The sequence below is a fragment of the Gracilinanus agilis genome, chromosome 4 (genome assembly GCF_016433145.1).
Source record: "Gracilinanus agilis isolate LMUSP501 chromosome 4, AgileGrace, whole genome shotgun sequence".
Lineage (NCBI taxonomy): Eukaryota > Metazoa > Chordata > Mammalia > Didelphimorphia > Didelphidae > Gracilinanus > Gracilinanus agilis.
In genome coordinates this window covers 293,371,569-293,397,829 of record NC_058133.1, presented here as the reverse complement: position 1 = coordinate 293,397,829, position 26,261 = coordinate 293,371,569, and the positions used below count along the sequence as shown (strand labels likewise).

Sequence of the window (26,261 nt, the reverse complement as noted above, 5' to 3'; positions counted from 1 at the left end):
TAAAATGGTATGAAATGCTCTTTTGGGTGAGAATGAATTTAAATGCTTAAGTTACAATGTACCTTTTAGTTTCACTGTATAAATATTGTATGTTATCTATAAAAAGGTATCTTCATATCTGGAAAGATGATCTTAAAGTACTCTCTGAGGAAGAATGAGGAAGTACTCAGTTCTTCTTTAGGAACTGTAAAATTCATAGCAGTATAGGTCTAGAGTTAGAAGGCACTTCAGAAGCTGTACAATCCCAATACCCTCATTTTATAAAAGAGGAAAATGAAACCCAGGCAGGCTAAATAACAACAATAAGAAGAAAAATGTCGTTGATGTTCTTCACTTGTTTATGTTAGACTCTTTGTGACCCCATTTGGGGTTTTCTTGGCAAAGACTCTGCAGTAGTTTGCCATTTCTTTCTCTAACTCATTTTACAAATGAGTTACAAAAAAAAACTGAGGTAAATAGGAATTAAGAGACTTGCCCAGGATCCCATTAGTTTTGTAAGTGTAGTGAGTGTCTGAGGCCAGATTTAAACTCAGGAAAAATGAGTCTTCCTGATTCTATGCCCAGTATTCTATCTACTGTACCACCAAGCTACCCCAATATAATTATAAAATAAAATAATTAAACTAATACTTATATAGCACTTACTATATATCCAACACTATACTAAAAATTTTTGCAATTATTATCTCATTTGATCTTGATAACAACACTGGGAGGTAGGTACTATTATTACCTTCTTTTTTACAGTTAAGGAACCTGAGGCAGAGGTTTAATGTCTTTCCAAGGGTCACACAATTAGTAAGTGACTAAGACTGGATTTGAGCTTAGGTCTTCCTGTCTCCATGCCTACTACTCTATTCTCTGGATCACCTAGATGCCTCAAGGTCAGTGTCAGAGCTAGAATTTGAATCTAGTTCCTCTGACTTCAGAATGCTTTTGCTACATAGGTCAAAAGGAAAATAGGCCCTTAAAATACTCACTGAGAGTAACATGTTAGGCATGTTATCTACACAGATTTTGAGTTGGAGAAGCAGGGCTGACTTATTCTTCCCCACCATATTGAAACTCCTTATGTCACTTTACTAAGATAGCAAGCAAAAAAGGAATAATTCTTTTTTGGGGGAAAAGTTGAAATTTAATTAAAAAAATAAAATATTTCAAGAAATATATCAGTGTCACTGACCCCCTGAAATCTATTCCAAGATCCAAGTTAAGAAGTCCTGGAATAGAAGGGTAATCAGGGGGAAAGAGACTAAATTAGAACACTAATTTGAAAAATGAACATATTCAGCTGGGGGAGGAGGGAATTCTTAATCTGGCATCTGTGAATTAAAAAACATTATAACATTCATATTATTATTTCAATATAATTATTTTTCCTTTATATCATTAAACCTTTAAATTTTTTATTTATTTTAAAAATTATTCTGAGAAGGAATCTGTAGGCTTCACCAGAATGGTCCACAACATCAAAAATTAATGCCCCTTGCCAAATGCCCAAATTTGATTCATTAGCTATTGTCTGCAGCTATTTGAACAACATATAGTTGAATGAATACTAGATGCTGGGAGTAGTGGGAGGTGGGGACATGAGTAATTTGGAATTCCCCTCATAGAAACATAGAATCTAGTTGAATGCAACTCCACAACAAAGAAGGAAGAACAATTGCTCTGTGAGGAAGAAAGATAATTTTCGTCAGTAATTCAGAGGACAATGCCAGCTCATCTCTCCCTCTGAGTCTGCTATAACCAGACTAAAATTGGAAGAAGCCCAGGCCTTTGGGCTGGCGATTTTTCTAAATTGGCTCTAGGTTAAAAATAATGAATACTAATGCAATAGGTGACGACAATTTTCTAGGCTTTTAACTAGGTGTTATGAATATTATGAATGTGTCCCCGACCTCAAGCTCTCTCCATACTATTGGGGTATGGGAGAATAATATTTACACATATAAGTAAATACAAATTATGCATGAAAAAAGGAAATGTAAAGTAATTTCAGCAGGGAAAAAGAGAACAAAGTTCTAAAGGGGTTGGTAAAGAAGAAAAGTAGGAAATATATGTAGTATATAGACTAAGCTGGAAGGAGTTAGAGTGGGCATGGTGGACATTCCAGATCTAATTCCGGAGACAAATGTGATTAGAAATTGTTGCTGCCCCAGTTTGAATGGAGTGTAAACTAGTAAAATGAATCTGTAAAATAGATTGTTACTGGATTTTAATAATAAAAAGAGGAGTGTGTCTTGTCTAAAAAGAAATAGAGAGCAACTGTCTTTAGTAGTATCTTCTAAAATAAAAGAAATCATGTCTAGACTTGTGTTTTAGGGTTCTTATTTTGGCATTTCTATGAAGAATTCCTTGTAGAAAAGAAAAACTCGAAGCAGGGAGATTGAAGAGTAGCTTATTATTTAGTACAGGGTCTGACCTTAGGTGGTGGTTATGAGAATGGAAAGAAGGGGGCAGATGGAAAGATGTGGAGATTGAATGAAGGAGACATAGCAAAATCCAATAACCGGAAAATTATAACAAATTCGACACATAGAAAAAAAGAGGATGGGTGGGGCAGGTGTAGGGGGAAAGATGATGAGTCTTTTTGGGGACATGTTGCATTTGAGAGTCTAATGGGAAATCCACATGTAGGAAAAAGTTAGTGATGTGGGACTGGAGCTCAGAAAAGATATGTAGATTTAAATTTCAAATGAGACTTCAAAGAGAAGAGTAAGAGAATAAAAGAAAGACAAGTAAAACATACCATTCCTTACTTTACTTCTTCCATGAGATTTTCTCTGATTTTTTTTTAAACCCTTGTACTTCGGTGTATTGTCTCATAGGTGGAAGATTGGTAAGGGTGGGCAATGGGGGTCAAGTGACTTGCCCAGGGTCACACAGCTGGGAAGTGTCTGAGGCCGGGTTTGAGCCTAGGACCTCCCGTCTCTAGGCCTGACTCTCACTCCACTGAGCTACCCAGCTGCCCCTGATTTTCTCTGATTTAAGCAATATGTGTCTTGTTTCACAACATGATGAACATGGAAATATGCATTATATGATTATATATGTAGAACTGATATCATATTATCTGCCCTTTTTAGAAGGTGAGAGGGATGAGAAAGAGAGAAGAAAGAGAGAGAACATGGATTGCAAGATATCAGAAAATTATTATTCAAAATTGTATCAATATGTAATCTGGAAAAATAAAAAGTAAATATACCTATACAAATAGTATTCGTTTCATTAAATTCTTCCCAATTTTGTGTAATTATTTTAACATTCAATTTTTTTAAATTATGAGTTCCAAATTTTCTCTCTTCCTCCCAATCCTTCTCCCTAACTTGAGAAGGCAAGCAATTTGATATTCAGTATAATAACTTGTGCAAAACATATTTCTGTATTAGCCATTCCATATTATCAAAAGAAAACATAGGTTTGTCTATATTCATAATCAAGTACTCTTTGGAGATTTCTATACTGTATTATAGTTGTTAGGCATAGTTTATACTGAAGGACTTTGGACAATGATGTTAAATGACATGGTTATTGAAAGTTACTTGACGACATTATTAATTTTGAAAATTTTAATTTATATATGGATTTTCAACCACACTTCAACTATTAAGAATTATTTGATTATTAAGTACATGTCAAGAACTATGATAAATATTTCATGGGATAATTGTATTGCTGTCTAATCACTTCAGATATGTCCCCATTTGGTGTTTTGTAGGCAAATATACTGGAGTGGCTTGCCATTTCCTTCTCCAGATCATTTTACAGATGAGGAAACTGAAATACATAGGGTTAAATGACTTGCCCAGGTTCACATAGCTAATAAGGGATTGAGACTGGATTTGAATTCATTTTTTTCTGACTCCAGGTGTGGTGTTCTATCCACTGTGCCACCTATCTTTCCTCATGGGATATTAGAGAGGAATTAAACAAGTTGTCTTTAGAAGTTAGTATTTAATTAATGAGATCAGTTTATAGAATGTAATATTCATAGAAATGCTGTGTTAAAGGATTTGGACAGTGAGTGTCATATCAAGGCAAGTCATTAAGAATTTATTGAGTGTTTTGTATTCTGCACTATGCTAAGCACTGGAAATATAAATACAAGCAGAAAGGAGATAATCTATGCCCTCAGGGAACTTATACTCTACTTGGGGAAGATAATATTAAAAAAAGAACTGGGGGAAAAGATGATATTTAAAAGGTAGCAGGTATGGTAAAGCAACCTTGAACCCTGCTCACTGATTTACTGCATAGTGAATAAACTCCAGACTCTAGCTTGGCAGTCAAGATCTTCAATTATTTGATACCAGAAGATCTTTATACTTTTATTTTCCATTTTTCTTCTTTCATGAGGCTTATGCTACAAACTTGAGACTACTTGCTCTCTTAGTCTTAAACATTTTATTTTTGTGCTGAATATTTTCCATCAGATATCACCTCAACATTATTCCCCAGAGATTTTCTTTCTTTTTATCTTTTACCCAAATCCATATAATTCTGTCAAGGTCCAATTCACATTCTAATTACTCCCTGTGGTTCTTCCTAACTATAACTCATGGAGAAGAAATCTCTATACCTTCTGAACACAAAAATTTTCAGTATATAGATATTATATACATACACATACTATTATACTATTACATGCAATAAATATTTAAGTGTGAACTCTTGAAAAGTGGATAGGATTTTTAAGAAGCAAAGTTAGGGAGAGAAGGAATTCCAAATATAGGAAAGATAATGTAGTCTGATTATTGTGTATAGTGTTTTTGAAGAATAAGGCAGTATTTAATAATTCTGTAAATGTACATTAAAGCTAAATTTTGGAGCAGTCGGAATTTTATTTGGTAGAAAAGTGGCTATTTTGGATAGTGGAGTGATATTCTCAGGACTCTGAATTAGGAAAATTAGAATTGTAAAGAGTAGATAAAGGAGGCTCAAAGTTGGAAAATTAAATGAGAGACCATTGCTACATAGTTAATGACAGATTGGTATCTGTGAAGAAACTAATTTACTTACAGTAATGAATGACAAGAAGTAGATGTAGATTAAGAAGTAGGAGGCAAAACAATTAGAAATACTCAGGTTTCACTCCTGGGTGACCAGATTATATGTAGAGAAAGAAGAGGAGGACTAGATTTCTCAAGAAAGACTATTGAGTTTAATATGCCAATGAGATGTCCAGATAGAGATGTCTAATGGAAAGTTAGAAATTCAAGTCCGAAATAAAGAACTATCTCTGCAGAGATGATAGTTAAAAGCAAAGAACTGAATGTGAAGAAAGACTGTAAATTGCAAAATGTATCATAGTATGGTAAAGGGGGATTTTAGTACATTTATTTCTTGTTTTAAATTTAAAATGATTTGTAATCAACTTAATATTAAAATCAATGTTCTTGAAAGGTGATTCACCTAAGATGCAGAATAATAAGTGTATTTTCAGACATAGGAATGTAGAAATTTCTGTTGAATTATTGTACATATTGGTTACAAGGTATTTGTTTTTAGTTTTTCCCCTAATGAGAGATAGGTGGGAAGGAAAAAGAAAAGAATGCAGTAGCAAAAGAGGTAAAGAGAAGAAGGAAGGAAAAAAGGAAGGAAGGAAGGAAGGAAGTTAAATACAATTCCCCATACATATTAAATATGGCATTTTTATTCCTATTAATTGATTTAAAGTAATAGAAAAATGCTTTCATAAAATTATATTCTTCAGAAAAGCTAGACCAAATTATTTTAAATTTTAAAATGCTTTATTGGCATGCTTCCCTCTCCCCAATATCTATCACTTCCTATTTGAGACTCTTTCCTTCCATAACAAATGCGACTAGTCAAAGAAAAAAAATCAAGCTATTAGAAATATTTGAGAATGTGTGTCTAGTTTTGTAACTCTAGTCAAGTTCATCACCTTATATACAGGAAGAAGTATGCTTCAGCTTTAGGCTTTTGAAATCACAACTGATCACTACTTTTGTCAACATCCTGATGTCTTTCATAATTATTCATAATTCTTTTATTCAGACATAAATGGGCTACAGTACTGGGTCTTGTGATTCCTCTATATTCTTTTAATTAAAAATGATCAGGATGGTTATTTGAACAATATTTGAATAACTATGATTAGCCAAAACATCCTGCAACCAAACCAGGTTTATTGTGGGGTTCCAGAGATGATTGGGAACAATAATATATAACCATGAGATTATTTGCCGATTTGAGAAAGAATTAGGTTATAATCTGCATTTTTAATATGTCATTCTTATTATTTTGTTCAGTTTAAGAAATCTATTTTATATTTTATTAATGGGAAATTATCAGTTTTATGGGAAGACTTGCATGAACTGATAAAAAATTAAATGGAATCAGGAAAACTATATGTAAGTATAGGTGTGTAAACACAGGTTTGTGTATATAAATAAAGTAACTTACAATAATGTTGACAGGAAGACTGATAAAACAAAATTGCATTCTATAGAAATTTAATTACTAAGGTTGGGCCTGGAAAGGAGAGGGAAATGTTCTCCCTTTTTTTGGTTAAGATTTGGTAAATTAATTATTTTTATTAATATAGTAATAAATAGAGGATGGGCCAAATTTGCTAATTACTACAAAGAATATGTTTTAATATAAAATATTATAGCTATAATATATGACATATGTAGATGTGCACATGTTTGCATGTGTAAATATATTAAAATATGTGTGTGCATGTATTTTCTTTTTTCCTCTTGTTTATTGAAATCCCAATTTGAATTATTGACTCTAATAAGAACCTTCCTTTTAAGAGAAATTTTATTCTATCAGTGTTTTGGTGGAGTATAGACTTGCATTGTTACCTTTTAATTTCACTTTTAAAAGAATGTACCATTTTAGTATGTGTTAGCTATAGATATTAAGATATTTTATCTTCAAATATTTCTTTTCTGTAGGCTATATAATTCACATATTCTTTTTATTGTCTTTTATTAGCTATAGTGAGAATTTCCAAAGAAATGTCAGGTAGGGAAGGTGGGAGAGGACAAATTTAATAAGTTCATTTTGTATTCTATATGGGGAATACTTATGATATTCTACCACTCACAATGACATCAGCACTATTCTTACTGTGGTGTAATATTATCCTTTCAAAGAAACCACATCCAACCACATGCAGGATGGAAAAAGGAAAGGTTTCTTTTTATTGAGGCACTGTTATGAAAGGTGCTACGTGAGATCAGGGAACAGCATTATTACTGTTATGTCTATTTCCCTAAGCCATATTCTGTCATGTGTGTGGAATACTTCACTTTACTACAGACCACTCATTGCAAGCAGAGCAGAGAAGACATTTCTTCTCTTTCCATGGGTGATAAAGGCCATTTGTGGAAAAGCAAAGTTTTTACAATTTAGCATGTATGACTATTGTCCTTAGTATCGTAGTATTTAGAGCTAGATGAGACTTTGGACATCACCAAGGCCACTGCCTTCATTTGAAAAATAAGGAAACTAATTTCTAAAGAGATAAATACAAGGAAATTGCATGGTGTCATGGAAAGACCGATGTATCTGGATTCAAAGAATCTGAATCTGTTTTGTAGTTTTGCCATTTAATTGCTAATTGTCCTTGGGAATACTATTTACTCTCTCTTAGCCTCAGTTTCCTTTAATAAATCCTTGGGACTCAGAACTTGGTAAAAGTAAAGACAAACAAACAAATAATCAACAAAAATCATTAGTAAGCTAGATCTTTACACAGTCCTAGATCTTTACACAGAATACACAAGGGGGATAGAAGATATTCTTTCCTTTGTTAAATCTATGATCTTAAGGTTTCTTAATTAAGCCTATTTATCCCAAGGACTCTTCTACTCTAAATCTATAATCTTTTGATTTATAAAGTGACTTTCCCAAGATAATATAACCAGCAAGTAACAGAAATGAGATGGGAACCAGACCCAGCATACTTTAGTGAAAAGAGCACTGGACTGAGATAAAGGAGGTCTCCGTTTAAGTCCTGACTTTGCCTTGGGTCAGAGACAACCACATAATCTTTCTGAGACACAATATCATCATATATAGAATTACACCATAATACCTCATTCACAGAGTTTTTAAAAGGAAATTTCTTTGCAAAGTATAAAGTGCTATGTAAATGTGTTAGTATTATTCTTACTATAAATCTTGAGTTTTATCTGTTATACAAGGAAATAGAAAGGAGTCCTTAACTAACTTAACAAACCAAAGGCAATCAGGAGTCGATAGAATTTTAGCATTGTGTATTCTATTATTTTGTTCAGATTTGTCTTTTGTAGAGTAATACTACTACTACTACTAATAATAATAGCTATCATTTATATAGCCTATTAAGACTTGTAAAGTGCCTTACATATATTATCTCATTTTATTTTCGCCACCCTGTGAAGAAAAATTTATTGTTATCTCTCAGGAAACCAATGTGGAGAGTGTTTCATTGACTTACCCCAGACTATACAGTATAATAAGTATCTGAGTCAAATTTGACCTCACATCTTCTGGTCTTCAAGTCCGTCTATTCTCGCCTCTATGCTGCTTAACTTGTGATTTGCATCACCCAAAAGGCTCCAGATTTTTGGACTGACTTGAGATATTGTATGAATGTATATTATAAAACTTTATCATATTGAAGTTGATATCTTTTTTCTTTTTATATCTTTTAAAAAGAACAACTTATTTCTACTGATATATTATGATTTTATGTAACATTTATTCTGAATATAGCCAGTCTCTTGAATTTAACTAAAAGTGGCTCACAAAGTTAATTGTTAAATTTTTAGTTTATTTACACCCCAGCAATTAGCAAATGCTACAAATTAGAGCTTGATTTATTTTATTTGTTGATTGTCTAGAAAATAATGGGAAGGTTCCTAGCTGTGTGACCCTGGGCAAGTCACTTGACCCCCATTGCCTAGCCCTTAACACACTTCTGCCTTGGAACCAATATACAGTATTGATTCATTGATTCCAAGACAGAAGGTAAGGGCAGAAAAGGAAAGGAAAGGAAAAGAAAAGGAAAGGAAAGGAAAGGAAAGGAAAGGAAAGGAAAGGAAAGGAAAGGAAAGGAAAGGAAAGGAAAGGAAAGGAAAGGAAAGGAAAGGAAAGGAAAAAGAAAATAATGGGAAGTGAGTTAATAATACAAATAAACTTGAAAGTGTTGCCAGTGAATTTATTTTCCTAGAGAGAATTGTTAAATATTACCAGCATACCCTAGCATTCTCTACCCAATAACTATCCTTTCTTTCTTTTTTTTAATATCCTTAACTTCTGTCTTAGAATCAATATTGATTCTAAGGCAGAAGAGTGGAAAAGGCTAGGCAACTAGAGTTAAATGATTTTCCCAGGGTCACCCAGCTAGGAAGTGAGGTCATATTTGAACCCAGGACTTCCTATCTCCAAGCCTATCTCTATTTACTGACCCACATAGCTGCCCCTATCTTTTATTAAAAGTATTTTAAAAGACACAGAAAAAAAACAAGGTTGACAAAACAAATTAACTCATTGATCATGTATGATAACATATGCAATATTTCACACCAATCTGTACCTATCTCTTCAAATGAGGTGGATTTTCCTTTTTCTTCTCTTTCTCACTCTTTGTCTCTCTCTCTGTATCTTGTAACATGGAAAATGGCAGGGTGGTATTCCTGCAAGATACAGGGTCAAGGCTCAACCCAGAATTCCAGGGGGCCACCTGTATCTTGCAGAAATTCCACCCTGCCATTTATCATGTTATACTCTCCATACATATGTATGTATGCTTATACATACATATAAGGACACACATATATATCCACACACATTTGTATACATGAAAAGAAATTTAGAGAAGAAAAAAGAAATTTATAAATATATGTAATTTTTACACCTTAATTTTTGAGCATATCTGTTCCTTCTCCCTTATACAATCAAGACAAAAGATGGATATGATCAATCTCTCCAAAACTACGTTTATTTTTTTTCATCTTCTTTAGGTCTACATTTTTCAAAATATATACTAACATCATTTTTGGTTTTGGGGATCTATATCTCCCAGTTAGAGCTACAGGATGGGAGGGAAATGAGTATCCATCTAGTCAGGGATATTATCTCCCACTCACTTTAAAAAATGAATCCAATTCAAACCACTATGAATGTGCCAAGGGAATGGATAATTGAAGACATTTATCTAATGGAAAAAATTACATCTGGAATTTCTATTGTGAGTTTCACTTTCTAGATTATAAGTACTTGTAAATATATCATGGGAGAGAACAGTTACATGAATTCTACACTGTCAAAGAATTTATAAGAAATTCTTTCAGTGAAAACAAAACAAACAAAAATGGTTTATAAGAGTCCATGTTTCCCTGATTATCTAAACTTAAAACATGCCCTATTATTTGACTGAGGTGAAAGCTTAGAAGTTCCTGACTTCTGACTTTACAGTTTGAGCTATTGTCAAAGACAATAATCTTAGTTATGATTTTTGTTACTTATTAATTAGCATGTGAGGAAGCAAAATGGCTTATTACTGGACAGTTCTTTATGTTAACTGTGAGACTTTGAAAAACTCACAACTTTTATTTGAAATAGGTAATTAAAAAATCTCCTAAACCAGTTATGGGCAAACTTTTAAAGAGGTGGCCAAAGGAAAGGAAATGCTCATCTGTCAGTCTGTTTCTAAAGCAACTCTTTCGAAGTTTCATTGTTTTTTATCCTACTCATTGTCTTCGTCAGATTAGGAATAATTTCGCATGGCTGGATAGAACATTTCAGGGGGCTGCATCCAACCTGTGGGCCGTAGTTTGCCCATCACTGTCCCAAACCATAGAAGAGTTTTTGATGTAATAATAGGTCCTATATTAGGAATTTCTGAAACTGATGATATTATGTATTCTTTTTGTTTTCCCATATCACCAGGGTAGATTTCTTTGTATATTTTTCTTTTCATCAAATATGAGATTTCATTTACATTGAAAATTCCCAGTGAGAAAAAGTCTTCTAGCAGTGCTTGCCATTGATTGTCCTGAAAATAATAAGGCTTTCATTTTTAAGAAAAATTCCCTCGTGAACATTTAATGAGTTGCTCAATGTCCCATAGTCAGAATACTTTAGAGTCAGAACCAGAACACAAATCCTACTAACTACAGGGCTGGTTTCCTATCTACTACACTGTTTATTTAATACCAACAATTCTGACAAATTTTCCTGATCGAATTCAATTCAATACAACAAGATTTATTTATTGAGCAAACTTTTTGCATAAGTATTGTGCAAAGTGCTAGATATAGAAAGCTAAAAATGAAATTGCCCTGGATGGCAAGGTGTTTACATTCTGTTGGGAAGTTGATAGAAGCATAAATAGAAAAAAATATTTATTGATCATTTAACTAAATATGGAAAAGAGATGGGATAACAAATCAGAATTCTATTTTCCTAGAACTGGTACAGTAAATTTGAATATATTGCCACAGTTAGTTTACACCAATTGACTTTATTAATCTTTTGCTATTACTTTCTCATATATTTTTCTCTTCCTTTCTCATACCCTATTGAGTACAAATCTTTTCCCCTATCTGAACTGTAAGGGGCATACTCAATGAAATTAAAGGAGCTTCCCAGCTCTAAATCCCACAAAGAATAATTGAACTCTTTTGCAAACTCTTTGCCTGGAGGTTTTCAAATTAAATTTTTAGGCAGGATGAAAAGGGAGACCTAACTTGTTCTGAGACCTAACTTTAATGAATGTTACATTGATCGAATTCAACTATAAGAGAGACACGAATTGTAAAGAATGAGATGACTGGTTAGCTTAATTAGCTTAATTGAGGATACTTCCATCTTTGTGTTTTTAGTTCAATGAAAGAGTGACAAATTAGAGTCAACGGTATTTACTGAGATATCTTATTTCAATCTTGAAGAAATAAATGTTATTCTTAATCATATGCAGCTCATACAGACTCAATATAAATGACATTTTAATTACTTGGTTATCATTAACATTCTATTATTTTCTCCATTGCCTCTTACAATGTATCGCATATATGAAATGCTCCATCCTCATCATCATTTAGTCAGAAAAGATTTAGAATTCATTTAAATTAACTTAAACCCAAATTATGAATCCTATCTATAACATTTACGAAACAGATCATTCTGTTTCATCTCTTCAGTGAATAAGATCACTACTTTCCTTGGCATCCTGCCGCATCTTTATATATCTCAAGTTATTTAGAATTTTTTTTCTTTAAAAGAAGTCAAAACATACTTCTTTGCAGCTTCCCCTCCATTTGGCCCTAGTATTTTATTCCAGAGCCAATCTGAAGAGAATAAAAATTAAAATCCCTCTTCCACAGAATAGGCTATCATCATATCCAACCCATATCTTCATTTTTCTAGGATAAATATCCACAGTTCCTTGACTAAGTCTTGGCATGTCTTGGCTTCTATTCAGATAAGCACAGAATTTTAACATTGCAGGAAATCTTAATGACTACATATGACAATCCATTTTGCAAAAAGAAAGCCCTCTACATCATGACAAATGAGTGACCAGAGAGAAGGTCATATTTCTCTAACCCTTCCTTAGTATACAGGCTCAGTTTGTCAGTGTCTCTCCTATTAAGTGTAAGGCAGATTTTCAGAAACTGACTAAAATTCTCCACATGTAGACTGAGATGGGGGCTGGGGAATGTCACATTAGGCATTTCTTCAATAGACTTGTTGAGTGCTCCCAAGTATTTGTTTGGAGACATGCTCTAATGGGGTTCTACTTTTGAGGCCACTCTTATTGTTAGAAGTTTTTCCTTATGTCAAACATTTTATTTTTCTCTTTTGGAACTTTTGTTCATTGTCTTAGTTTGGTCCTATTGGGCAAAATAACAAATTGATTTCCTTTTTCTTCAAATAATTGAAGGAAGCTATCTTATGCTCTCTAAATTGTCTTTATTTTTCTCGAAACTGAAACCTCCTAAATATGTTGTCTCCCCATGAAAATTTGTTCAAGGAAAGTGGGGACTGATTTTGTCTTTATATCCCCAGTATTTAGCATTGGCTTTCTATATAAGAAATACTTAATAAAAACATTTTTGTTGTTCATTTTTTCATGATTTTATTCATTCTTGGAATGTAGTCTGACCTGTTTACAGGGTTGAGTGGGAACAGAGATGCAGAATGAATTTTTAGACAAGGCCAATGTTGATTTGTTTGGTTGTAATATATGTATTTGTTGTCAGGGAGGGGTAGAAGTAGGTTAATAGGTAAGGATATATATGCAAAAAACCTCAATAAAAGATGTGCATAGAAACAAAGACAAATACAGAAATTGCACATATAAGGCAATTTGTTACTATCAAAACCCACAGACTGACATGCTTCTTAAAAAAAATCATGTAGCTAACCCCTTAACAGATGCCACTTTCTTGAGTTCTTTTATAACATAAAATATTGATTTTTTATATAATGGAAGGCATTTTTATCTGTAGTATATAGTTCACATGATTTCTTCCCTCCAAGAATTTGAGAAGCAATGTGCCATTATGTAAAAAGAATTATTTTGTGATCATGCGAGAGAGGAGTTCACTAGATCTTGATTACATATAGAAAACTCCCAGTTAATAAACTCCCTTAGTTGATGCTCTTCAGCATCTGATCTACAATTTAGTCTTAGAGACTTGCCAGGAATAATGAGTGATTAAGTGACTTGCTTAGATATAAGGCAATTTGTTACTATCAAATAACATAGCCATTATGTGTTGGAGGTGGGTTTTGAAGAAAAGTCTATTTACTGCATTATCAACTCTCTACAAATATAAAAAGTTATATTGCAAAGAACACTATACAGCACTTGAAATAAAAATATATGGGTCCAAATCAATGTGACCAATGTCAATAAATGTTTAATGATTAGCTTTCTTTTAAAAAAAATAGTTAGGATGGTGTATAGCTCAGTGGGTTGAGAGTCAGGCCTAGAGACCTGGGTTTGAATTTGACCTGAGACACTTCCTAACTGTGGGCAAGTCACTTAACCCTCATTGCCTAGCCCTTACTACTCTTCTGCTTTGGAACCAATACATAATATTGAGACTAAGGTGGAAAGTAAGGGTTTAAAAACAATAATATTTTTTTGCATTCAATGTAAATTGCAATTTTAATCTGTATTGATGTTTTGTTCTTTTTTCCTTATGCCTAGACAATAGATAAAACAATCAATTAAGTTCTGATTTATCATATTTGATGCTTTTTGGGGGGGCTTACACAGAAACTTTAACAATTATAGCTGGCTCCTGCATGTAATCCTAGACAAGTCATTTTAAGTCTCACGGTTCTCATCCATAAAATGAGCATTATAATACTTGCCCAATGGGGGGGATCTTGGAGGGGGGTGAAGGGGAAAGTAAGAGCATGAATTATGTAACCATGTTAACTTATCTAAAAAATAAATATTAATAAATGTTTAAAAAATAATACTTACCCGACATTACTCTTAGGGTTTCTGTAAAGAAAATACTTTGGACACAGTAAAGTTATGAGCCATTTTGATTATGTAAATGCAGTCAGGAGCAGAAATGAGCTTTCTTTATCAGTTTTCCTTTTCTTTACATATTGTACCTTATGAAGATCCTTGAAAATCACCCAAATGAATGATTCAGTGTTAAACAACACATCATCAAATGAGATCACTTATTTAGAATTTAGCACAGTGTTTAGCACACAATAGAAGCTTAATAAATGCTCTTTGCCTTTCCTTCCCCATGAGGAAGCTAGTTATTGACAATGCTGATACTCTAACCACTGTCAAGAACTATACAAATTTGAGGATACTTGTTTCATAAAAAGGCCAGTAAAGGTTACAGGTAGCTTAAGGAATCTATCTCTTCCCCGTCCTCTATTATGGAGTGATACAATAGAAGCAACATTGGATTTGAAATAAAATACATGGCTCTCAAATGAAGCTCTGTTACTTATTTGTTTTGTGACTACAGGATAGCTTCTATCACTATCCACAGACTCAGTTTCCACTTCTATAAAAAGGGGGTGGGACCTGATGAGGTCTAGGATCCATTTTGGTCCTCAGTCTATGACCCCATGCTTAAGAAGGAATAAACTAAAACCACTGAGCCACTCCTTACTCACCAGTGAAGAGCCGGAAGATGGTAATGACTTTCAGAGATTACTAATCTGGACCAGACTTAGGTTGGAAACCAAAATTTTAAAGGCTCTGTATCCCATTACTCATCCCTATAGTCAATGGTGCCCTTTGTTCCTTTAATTAATTTGTGTTATTTTAAGGAACTCCTTTAAAAATGTTTTCACTTAAATATAGGAAATGATGAGCTTTATTGAAACCTTTAACTTTCCACACTCCCCTCTCCCCCTTCTTCTTTTTCTCATTAGGGATGCAGACCTGTTGCTGTTAGACTCAAGAATGGTCCCAGCTCTCTATGTGGGTTGGCTGGTCTTTGATATCACTGTGACCAGCAATCACTGGGTGATTAATCCACAGAACAATCTGGGCTTGCAGCTCTGCGCAGAAACAGGGGATGGTAAGCTGTGAGAGTCACATGTTGCTCTTTGGGTTTGCCCTTTCATCAACATTTAGAGTATGCATTCTAGAGGGTCCTTTAGCATGGGGCCCATCCAGTAAGAAGGGCTGGGATGAGTCATGCCCTTATTCAACCCTCATTGCATTTTGACTGCGAAGATGCAGCCTTTCTATGACTTTTCCCAGTTGAGATGCAGAGAGAGAGAGAGTAGACAACTTGAAAGAAGAGAGCACTTCTATATATTATTTTTTCTGTACTTATTTACTCTCAGTTAGTAAACTAGGAAAGGTAATTAGACAATGCTGTATTGCAAGTATAAATATTTTATTATAATGGGTTTGTTTTGGTTTGAAACATGCTTAGTACAGTGGAATATAAGTAATTGAGTAAGTTACTAACCTTTGCTCATGTGGGTCTGTGTCTGTGTGTGAAATGGACCCCTTTGGCAGTCTGGTGAAGCTGTTGGACTCCTTAGAACCCTAATTTAACTGAATAGAATAAAGTAATTAGATAAAAAATAAAATTATCTAAATATTTAATTAAAAATAAAAATTTTAAAATCAATTTCAAGGGACTCTATGTTAAGAATACCCTCTTTAGAATCTTTTCCAATAGTATATAAGGTTCTTCTTAATTCCATGGCACAAAGCAAAGTTCCTGGCCAAAAGAAAGTTAAGAAAAGTTTGTTTTAGGTTTTTGTTTTATTGTTTGTTTTTCTCGTTTTTTGCCTTATGGTAATGGCTGGCATAAGGGGGAGTATTAAGCTTGAATCAGGAAAATCAGGTTTTGAGTCTCAAAATCAACATGTACTAACTAATCATAAACAAAAATCTCTTTTTACCCAATTTCCTCATCTGTAAAATGAGGGTAGCACCTACTTGTAGGATTAATGTGAGAATGAAATGAAGCAATATACATATAGCGATTTGTAGCTCAAAAGTACTTTGTAAAGAGATGTCAGCAATACCATAAGAATACTGGGGGGAAAATACTGAATTTAGAATCAGGACTTGCATATTGCAGGGCAAATGGCAACAATAAATGCTTGTTGACTGTCTTAATGTCAGCTTTGCTAGTTGCAATCTATGTATCTGTGTGTCCTTAAGAAAGCTGCTTAACCCCTGGGTGTCCTAGTTTCTGTACAATAACAAAATTAGATTATCTCAGTGATTCCTTCTAGTTCAAAATCTATGATACTGTTGAGTGATATAAATTGTAGGTCTGTCTTGGAACCCATCCAGTCTGACTCATAAATGGAAGTAAAAGACTTCATTAGAATATCCTTTCTTTTATAGCATTGCCCTGTAGCATGGTCCTGAGGACAGAGCTGTAGCAGAAGCCAATAAACAGAAATGGCTTAAAGAATTCAGCAAGTGACAGAATGGAGATGATGTAGAGTGTATGATTTTAGCATTTAGACACTATATTTTATCATAAAGCACTTCAAGAAAAGACTTTGCCTATTCCAGAACTTGACAGATCACTTTTGACAAAAAGTGCTTTACACAGAAATTCAAACTCCATTTGTGAGTGAGTGTCAAGTATTCAGTAAGTTTTTACTAAACATACAGAATTGTTGTATTTCCTGTAAGCATTTCAGATTGCTTTGATTTATGGGCTATCTGAAAATTATGACTTTGAGATTATTGTTAGGGATAGCCATATTTCAAGGTTATAAATTTAAGCTTATAAATTTAGGCTGAGAATAATGTACATATAAAGAGTCTCCAAGAATACCAAGAATTTTAAACTACTATATGTTGATGCTCAAGAATGTGACTGAAATCAGAATTGTTGTGATATGTTTCTCCCCTTGGATGTGATTCAGAAAAGAAAAATTAAATTACTACTATTTTCCCTTTGTTTCCCTTTTTTCTCCACCTACCCCCAATAGGGATGTATCTGAAGTCTCTCTCCAGATACTCAAAAAACTATTGTCAGACCATTTCTTTCCCAGAGACTATTTTTTAAAGTCTTAAACATTGACATTGCCTTTTCTTTTCATTTCATTCTCTTTTATCTATTTCCTTTCATTTTTCATGTTTCTTTTTTTCTCTCACTCTGGCATCTTTCCCTGCTTTGATCTTTTTTTATGCTCCTTATTGCTTTCTCAGGCCTGTTATTGATAGTTTCTGTTTTAATTTTATTTACTCTCCTTTTTGGTGGTGTTCAGTTCAAGGCTACATTTTCCTTATGTTCCCTTTCATACCTCCAGTCTTAGGCATCAAAATTTATCTAATTAGCTCTTTCCCCCCATCAATCTAATATATCTTTAAAAAAGAACAATTATGGGGTTGTTAGGATTGCTTCTTTTAAGACTGCTGATGCCACGGTCACTGACCATTAGGATCTCCTCCTCAACTGCTGACCCTGCCATGACATGGCTATTATGATCCCTTACTCAGCTGCTACCCACAGCATGGAGACTGGTGAATGCTTGTTCACTGAAATGCAACTTAACAAAAATCTTCAATATGCTGAAGTATCAGCTCCAAAGGTATTACCCTAAAGTTCCTGAAGGCAAATTCTTAGAGAATTTGCCCTTGCCACTTGTTATGGGTGCAATAGTACCAAAAGGATGAACAATGACCAAATGAAGTGGTTGGTTGTTCATTCTTCCTAATGAACCCTCTCACCAGTTTTATATGTGAGTAACTAAAATTTTTCATCTTATTTTGTTCTGTTCCTCTTTCAATCTATTCTTCTTTCTTTGAAATAGAATGAGGATGATTTTATTGCTATTGGAATTATAGATTCAGTCAATCAATCAATAAACATTTACTAAGCACTTATATATGCAAATACTGCTCTCAACAAAGGGAATACAAAGAGCAAAAGATTTTTCCTGCATTCAAGGAACTCATAAGCCTTAGACCTTAGGCCAACTAATCCAATACTCTGATTTTGCAGGTGAAGATTATATGAAATACCCAAGGTCATACATACAGGAAGTTTCAAAGTCAGTATTTGATCTGAGATCCTTTTGGACCATATATAGAAATTTTATTTTCAGTTTTGTCAGAAATTTAATCATCCTGGGGATTTAATAGTTTGGGTCCATATGTCAACCATGCCCAAATTTAGAAAGACAGAAGTGGGAAATGACAGAGACCAGCCTTAGAATTAGGAAGACTTGGGTTCAAAGTTCAAATCTCTAAGTATACAAAAGGGACCTCAGGCATTATCTAGTCCAGCCCATACATGAACAAAAAATCTCTTCTATTAACAGGGCAGAGAACAGTTTTCTTTATGCAAAGCCAATTTTTTTTCCTATTTGTAATTTGTAATTACCAGTTTTTGAAACATAACATGAAATTATAGAATAAGTTGCTTAACTCCTCACATCTAGCAACTCTCAACAATTGTTTTAATTGAGTTGACACATGAATGGAGATCCCCACCACAAATAAAAAAAAGATATGCCCTAATGGTATTCCCTTCTGTAACCCTAAAAAAAAAATTTTATACCACATGCCACTACTCTCCAACTCCTTTCTCTCCTCCCCATCATATATGCATCATGACATCTAGACAAAAAATAAACTAAAATTTCATCTGTGAAACAAGAATATTGGGGTAAATGATCTTTGAGAAATCTTTCAGCTCTAAAGGTCTATGAAAATTATGACCTATCAAAGGGCAGAATAGGTGGCCATCGGTAGTTCTTGGTTCCCAGTCAATTTTATTCTCCCACTGCTATCATCCTATCGGTTACTATCACTTTTATGCAATTTATATTCATATGAAATGAAAGTAAAAACAAATTAATTTGTATTATTCCTGGGGCCATAGCATGCCAAAAAATAACTCTATATGTTGCTTTTAAGAGATCCAACTGTGCTACATGCATGAGACTTAATGAATGACTCTTTGGTTTAGATACAAACTATAACTGAATACCTAACAATAATCTCAGAGATTGTCAGCGTGTAGATTTGAGTGATATACTGAAGGAAGAATTAGATTTGTAGTAATAGAATATGGGTTTACAGCCTTGTTTTGCCACTTACTACATGTGCCCTTTTCCATTTGTTCACTTAAGTAAAAAACAAAACAAAACAACAACTTCCTTTTGCATTTCAAAGAAAATGTATCAAAAAGTATCAAAAGCAGTAAGGTGGCTCACTGTATAAAATATTGGATTTGGAGTCAGAAAGATCTGAATTCAAATCTGACCTTAGATGCCTGCTATCTATGTGAACCTGGGCAAGTCAGTTAACTTCTGTTTGCCTTAATCCACTAAGAAAGGAAATGGCAAAACACTCCAGTTATATTTGCCAAGTAAACTATAGCACCTGGAATTTTAACCAATAAATAAATAGCCATTTCCCTGAGTATAACATTGTTTGTTAATACGAGCATACAATCTATTAATAAAGGATGGGTCCATCATATGTGGCCTCTGCAGGAAAAGCTACTTTGTGAGACCTGACACTTTTTTTAAATGATTTTTTTATTGTTGTAAACTTGACAAACATCACCAAACCAGGACATTTCCTTTTACAATGAAAAGAAAAAGAACTGTACATGAAGCTATGAATTTCTTACATGCATTGATTTTTTTAAAGTATATATTACATTTAACATGATAGTACCAAACATTGCTTGTTCTCCTTTTGAACTTCCTTCTGTTCTCTGGATTTTAAAAATATTTCATAAATGCCCTTTTTTCTTTTCTTCTTTTTTTTTATTGTGAGGGATTGTAATTCTACTATCCCACCTCTTTCCTATAATCTTCTCTCAAAAAACAAAAAAAGTTGAAAAAATTGAGAAAAACAAAATTCTCCCTTATAACAAGTAGAGAAAAAAGTTTTTTTAATCTAATCTATAAAACTTTTGTGTTTTAAGGATTGTAGTGATGGAAATAATAGTTCTTCTATAACTCCTCAATTTTGCACATTGAGTACCTTTTTAGAAGGCACCTTATTGGTCCTTTTTGGGGACATGTACTACCTACAATTTGTTTTAAGGATTTTCCCCCCCAAGTTCTACTTTGCAGTAAGGAGATGCTCTCTTTTATTTTTTATAGGTAGGTGTGTCTTCTTTCTGATTGGCCTCACAGTACAGCATTTGGACCTCTTCTGATAGCCCCAGTTGGTAGATATTTTAAAAGAGGAAGTGGACTCAACTCCTCCCTCATTACTTCATGACAGGGAAAGGACTACTCTTCAGGTGGGTGGATCCCTACAGCTTTACTAAGCTAGGGAAATGTGGCTGATCCACCCTTCTCTGGTATTTTAAGAAATAAAATGTCAGGCAATTTATGAAACCCAGCTTAATCTAGCAATCTTTGGCTAGAAAAATATAAGTTGTCTCAACCATGTTTTCAGTGGCTTTTTACCCTGTTGTAGACCTAGTCACCTCTTATCTGCATAATAAGTTTAACAAAGACAAAGGGGCATATGCTTCAGGGATAGTGTTCTTGTTTATAAATAAAAAAGGAGCAGAGATATCTATGTAGCCTTTTAATAAAAGACAAAGGTCCAGGACCATTTTAGATGCCTTGGGGCCTAGGAGTACATTTTCTTAGCTTGAGAACTGCAGTGCTGACCTTTGGAGTTTGGGTTTGAGAAAATGAATGGTTTCACATAGAAATATTAATAAATAATATAATCAACATTAATTTTCCTCAAAACCGCTTTATGTGCTATATACTTAATTCAAGGTTGCATTGAGACCCAGTATCGGCAATGAAAAGTCTTAGAGTAGCCTCAATTCATGATATTGCTGAACTTTAAACTATGATCTTGCCATCATTAAGTTTATTCCAAGAGAAAGAATTCTGTGTAAATTACAGAGCTGGACACAATTGAACAACTGAGCAACATGTGGGACATTGGACTTAACTTCCCTGTTCCTCAGTACCCTCATTTAGAAAATAAGAAAGTTATAAAGATACAGTATGGGAAGTCCGGAATTCTGTGTTAAATCTTTAACTCTGCCTTTAATGAGCCATGCAACTATGGGCAAGTTACTATGTTCTTCATTTTTCTAATTTGTAAAGTGTAGGATTTGAACTGTGTGATCTCAAAGGTCCTTTTCAGCTCTAACATTTTGTGATAGCTATCATATAAAATCTTTTAGTCCTAATCCTATGATCAATTAAATTATTTCATTTTATTCTGGGAGAAATACTTTAGAGCAAACCACAACAAAATAGCTGTCAATCAATCAAAAAGTACTTAATAAATACTTAAAATGTTCTAGGCACCAGGTTAAGGACTGGGAATTGAAGGAAAAGCAGAAACAATCTAGGTGAAGGAAATTTACTCTCTCCAATTTCTGAGGTCACACAGGTGGCATCATCTCCTGCCAGATACCTGCATACCTGGAGTCCACCTGAACTTGACCCAGAGGGCTAGGACAGGAGCAGTGGAGTCAAGAGGTTATAAAAAGGGATAAGCAAGAAATTCATGTTGTCTCTCTCTGTCTCTGGTGCTCTGCCTACAAACTTACCTGTGGGTGTCTACTGGAGGAGCCATGTGGAAAAGCTAGTTTAGGGCCCCTTTTCTATCTCTCTCATCTTCTACCTCTCCAAATAATCCGAATAAATTTTATTGGAATCTAAGGCCCAACTCCTATTTTAGTCAAAACAAATACCTGCCTTCAAGGAACTTATACTCTAGAAAGTGATAACTCTTGGACGTCTCTAACTCATAAAATGAGTTAGAGAAGGAAATGGTAAATCACTCCACTATCTTTGTCAAGAAAACTCCAAATGGGGTCTCAAAGAGTTAGACAAGACCAAAATGATTAAACAACAGCTAAAAAATTTGTAATCTATGTGTGTATACACATAGTATACATATATATGTACATTCACTCAAAAATGAATTTATGGTAGAAGACACTTAACAGCTGAAAGGATAAGGAAAGATTTTATATAAATATATGATCACAATGATGATGGATTATAAAACTACTTTATTTGGCCACTCATTGTACTGTAAGAGAACAAAAAGGAAAAAAGATGTTCAATGAAGTAAAGTCCTGTATAAATTAAAGATGATAGGTGTATCATATCCTTGAGTAGAGTTTTGAAGGAAATAAGGGAATCTAAGATGTAGAATTAAGATGTGAGTGTGTTCCAGCCAGAGATGGTATCAAAACATGAGTTATGGGAGAACAAATACAGTGCATTAAACTTAGTTTATTCCACTCTTAGAAAGAAAAATAGCTGAGAAACCTGTATATATCTTTGAAAAACTGATATTTTTAGATATTGAAAGGCTGTTGAAAATCAAAGTAGCATTATAATTCCTTGGAGATATGGGGAAAATGTCAGCTTGTGAAATACTATTGTTACAGATTTGACAATTGAAAGGGAGAAGATTTGGTGGAGTTTGTTTGAGGCTAGTCCCTTCTGACTTGTTTTTCATGTCATATCAATAATTTGCCATTTTCTTTGCTCACTACAGTGAACAACCAAAACTCCCCTTTTGTTTTTTTGATGAAAAAATTATTTGAAAGGAATATTTGAATAAATCTTCTGCTGCCTTGTATTTATTTTGTAGGTGGATTATTTGGGATGTTTGTCATTTACTTAATTTGGAATATTTTATTAATTGTAATTGATAGAATCTTATTCCTCTTCATATTTTTTATCAAAAGTAACATAATTACCACACATCTCAAACACACAGACAAACACATACACTTATAGATATGTTAAGGTAAGAAGATAGTGACATGGATTGCACTTCAAAACTTGTTTTAAGTATTTTTCAGATACTATAATTTGCTATTGTTTGATGCTTTATATGTTTTAAAATCAGCCCCAGAAACTATTTCTATTTTTCAAACTTGGGTTTACAGTATAAATTAGAGATGGAAGAACCAAGTGGTATTTGGGGATCATCAGAATGTCTTGAAAAACTGTATTTTCAGACATTTTGGGTTTGGCAAAAGTCATTCTGTGTTTTGCCAATGATTTTTTTCTTCTTTTCTGTTCAACCCGTGTATACGTCAAGGAAAATTCAATCCGTATGTTTCTGATTCATTTGTATTCAAGTCATCAAAATGTTGTTTTGTCAGTGCATTGTTTGATGTCCAAGAAACATTATGAGTCTTTTTATAAGTCTCTAAAAGCCATTTTTCTTTGAACCAGGAAGTGATATATTTTTTCCAACACTGAATTGACCAAGATCCAGTCAGGGCACAAATTCAGTTCAAAAGACAATCTTCAAACTTTGAATGAGCTCTCTTCTTAATATAGCATATTCTCCCAAAGCCAAGATAAACACATTTTGTAGTTTTTAAAACATTGAATTAAATGGAGTTTATCCTTCTAGAACTTACTGATATTTAAAAGTAAAGATGGCTGTTTTCAAACTTATTTCTCTTTGCTGCTGATTTGGAATCCAAACAATGTTTGACATCCAATTTAAATTAGCAGACTAGAGCACCATTTTTAGTAGTTTCAGTTAGGAAAGAAGAAGGCTGCAAGAGATTATGATCAATATGTCCAAATCAAAAAGGATAGATAAAATCATGCTTGACAAGAACGGGAATTTGTCGATTTAATCTGGAATACTTTTACTATACTTTAATTAAATTCAATGAACAATCATGAAATATCTAACATGTGTAAGGTACTATGCTAACTGCTGGGGATATAGCACCAAGTTAGTTCAGATAGACTACTCTAAGGAAACTATTAAATGGTGAAAAGGAAAACTGTATGTCTTTGAACTGATATATGGTTCAGGAAATTTAAATAAGTTTAATTCATAAGTGATTGACCTAGGTCTGTGCCATGTCTTAAAAGGTCCTTGCTACAGAAATAAAATACAAAACTAATGCTCTCTTAGGTGCATTTACTCATGGGACTACAGTTAAAGAAAGAATACTGACATGGATGTCCATAAAGCAATTCTTATTTAGTTAGATTCTTGGATCTAAAGCTGGAAGGGACCCCAGAGACCATCACATCTAAACCTCTCATTGTATAATTAAGGAAAATGAGACCTAGGGAAATTAAATGATTTGCCCAAGATCCCATGGATAGTAAATCCTAGAAATAAGATATGGACTCCATCTTTTGCTTTGAAAGGTAAGGCTCGTTTGAGACTTTTGTTGTTCAGTAAATTTACAGTCACATCCAACTCTTCGTGATGCCATCTGGGATTTTCTTGGCAAAGATACTGGAATAGTTTATCATATCCTTCTCCAGATCATTTGACAGAAGAAGAACTGAGGCAAACTGGGTTAAGTGATTTGCTCAAGTCATAGAGTTGGTAAATATATGAATCCCAATTTGAACTCAGGTCTTCCTGACTCCAGGGCCACTTCTCTATCCACAACCCCACTTTGCTGCCCCTCTTTCCACTATACCACACTGGATTAGACCTTGGGTTAAAACACCAATAAAGAGTTTTGTGGGTATGTGTGTGTTTACCTTTTGGTTCCTATAATTTATGGTACAACGCTTTAGAAAAACAATAATGGATAATTAATGTGGTCAGCAAACATAAAGATAGCATAGTATAGTGGACAGTGTGTTAGATTTGACCTCAATCAAATCTTGTACTGGCTCTTGCAAGCTCTACAACTGGGCAAATCACTTAACCTTACTGCATCAGAGTTTCCTTAGCTATAAGATGGGGGAATTGGACTAAATGGCCTATAACCTTATACTCTAACTCTAAATATATGTCCCAAAAATTTTTATTAAATACTTCTTCTGTATAAGATGAAAGAGAGAAACAAACAGTCCCTGTCCTGAAGGAACTTATGTCTTATTGGAAGTACATAATATACATACATGTAAACATCATATGAGGAAATCTCAAGGAAAGAAAATAAGCAAATAAGTAGGAGGGACTAGAAAAAGTTTTGCCAAGAAGGCAGTATTCCTCCTGAGGTTTGAAGGATTTGAGAAGGCAAGAGACTCCCTTATTCATTTTTTTTCAGACATATCTGACTCTTCCTGACACGATTTGGGGTTTTATTGGCAAAGATACTGGAGTGGTGTGCCATTTTCTTTTCCAACTCTTTTTACAGATGAGGAAAGTGGGACAGAGTTTAGAAAATTCCCAAAGTCATACAGCTAGTAAGTATCTGAGATCCTATTTGAATTCAAGTCTTCCTGACTTCAGGACATGCATTCTATCCACTGTGCCACCTAGCAGCCCTTAGAAACATCAGAAGGAATTATGAGTTCAAGGAACATTTAGTTGTCTAGTTTGCAGAAATTTTTAGTTTTTAATGAGGAGAAAGCACATGCTACTATATCACCATATCTAATAGAAGTTTATCTATATTGAGAGATTTCTTTGGGGGAAAGCTTTGCAAAGAGAGAAAGGTTCCCCTGTGTAGAACTTCTTGAGTATAGAATTGAGATTTTGCATCCAGTGAAAAGATTCTCCAAAATGATTGACAGGTTTGTTTACCTATGGAGTCATTCTGTTGACATATTCTGGAACTCCTGACCACTGGAGGACTTTTTAAATCTGTTGTGGCCTCTGTCATACATTACCGTTGAATATGGATTTGTCAAACCTATAGCAACTTTTGTTCCTGACAAATTCCCAGTAGGGAAAATTGAGAAAATACAACTAGACCACGAGTAGTCATATACAAAATAATAATAACTAATAGAATTTTAATGTTTACAAAGTACTTCAAAAGTGTGCTTTTGTAAAGAGTGCTAGATTTGGAGCAGAAGGACTGAATTTTGTATATATATATATATATATACATATATATATATATATATATATA

General features: G+C 33.7%; 1 protein-coding gene across 3 annotated transcripts in view; it reads left to right on the top strand.

Moving 5' to 3' along the window:
- The window catches only part of BMP5 (bone morphogenetic protein 5), a 177,189-nt gene that overhangs the window by 93,175 nt on the left and 57,753 nt on the right, over positions 1–26,261 (top strand). For all 3 annotated transcript variants that reach the window (XM_044675907.1, XM_044675909.1, XM_044675906.1), the window contains one exon: positions 15,391–15,539. In XM_044675907.1, coding sequence (XP_044531842.1) covers positions 15,391–15,539 — 149 coding nt within the window. The remainder of the gene's footprint in view (positions 1–15,390; positions 15,540–26,261) is intronic.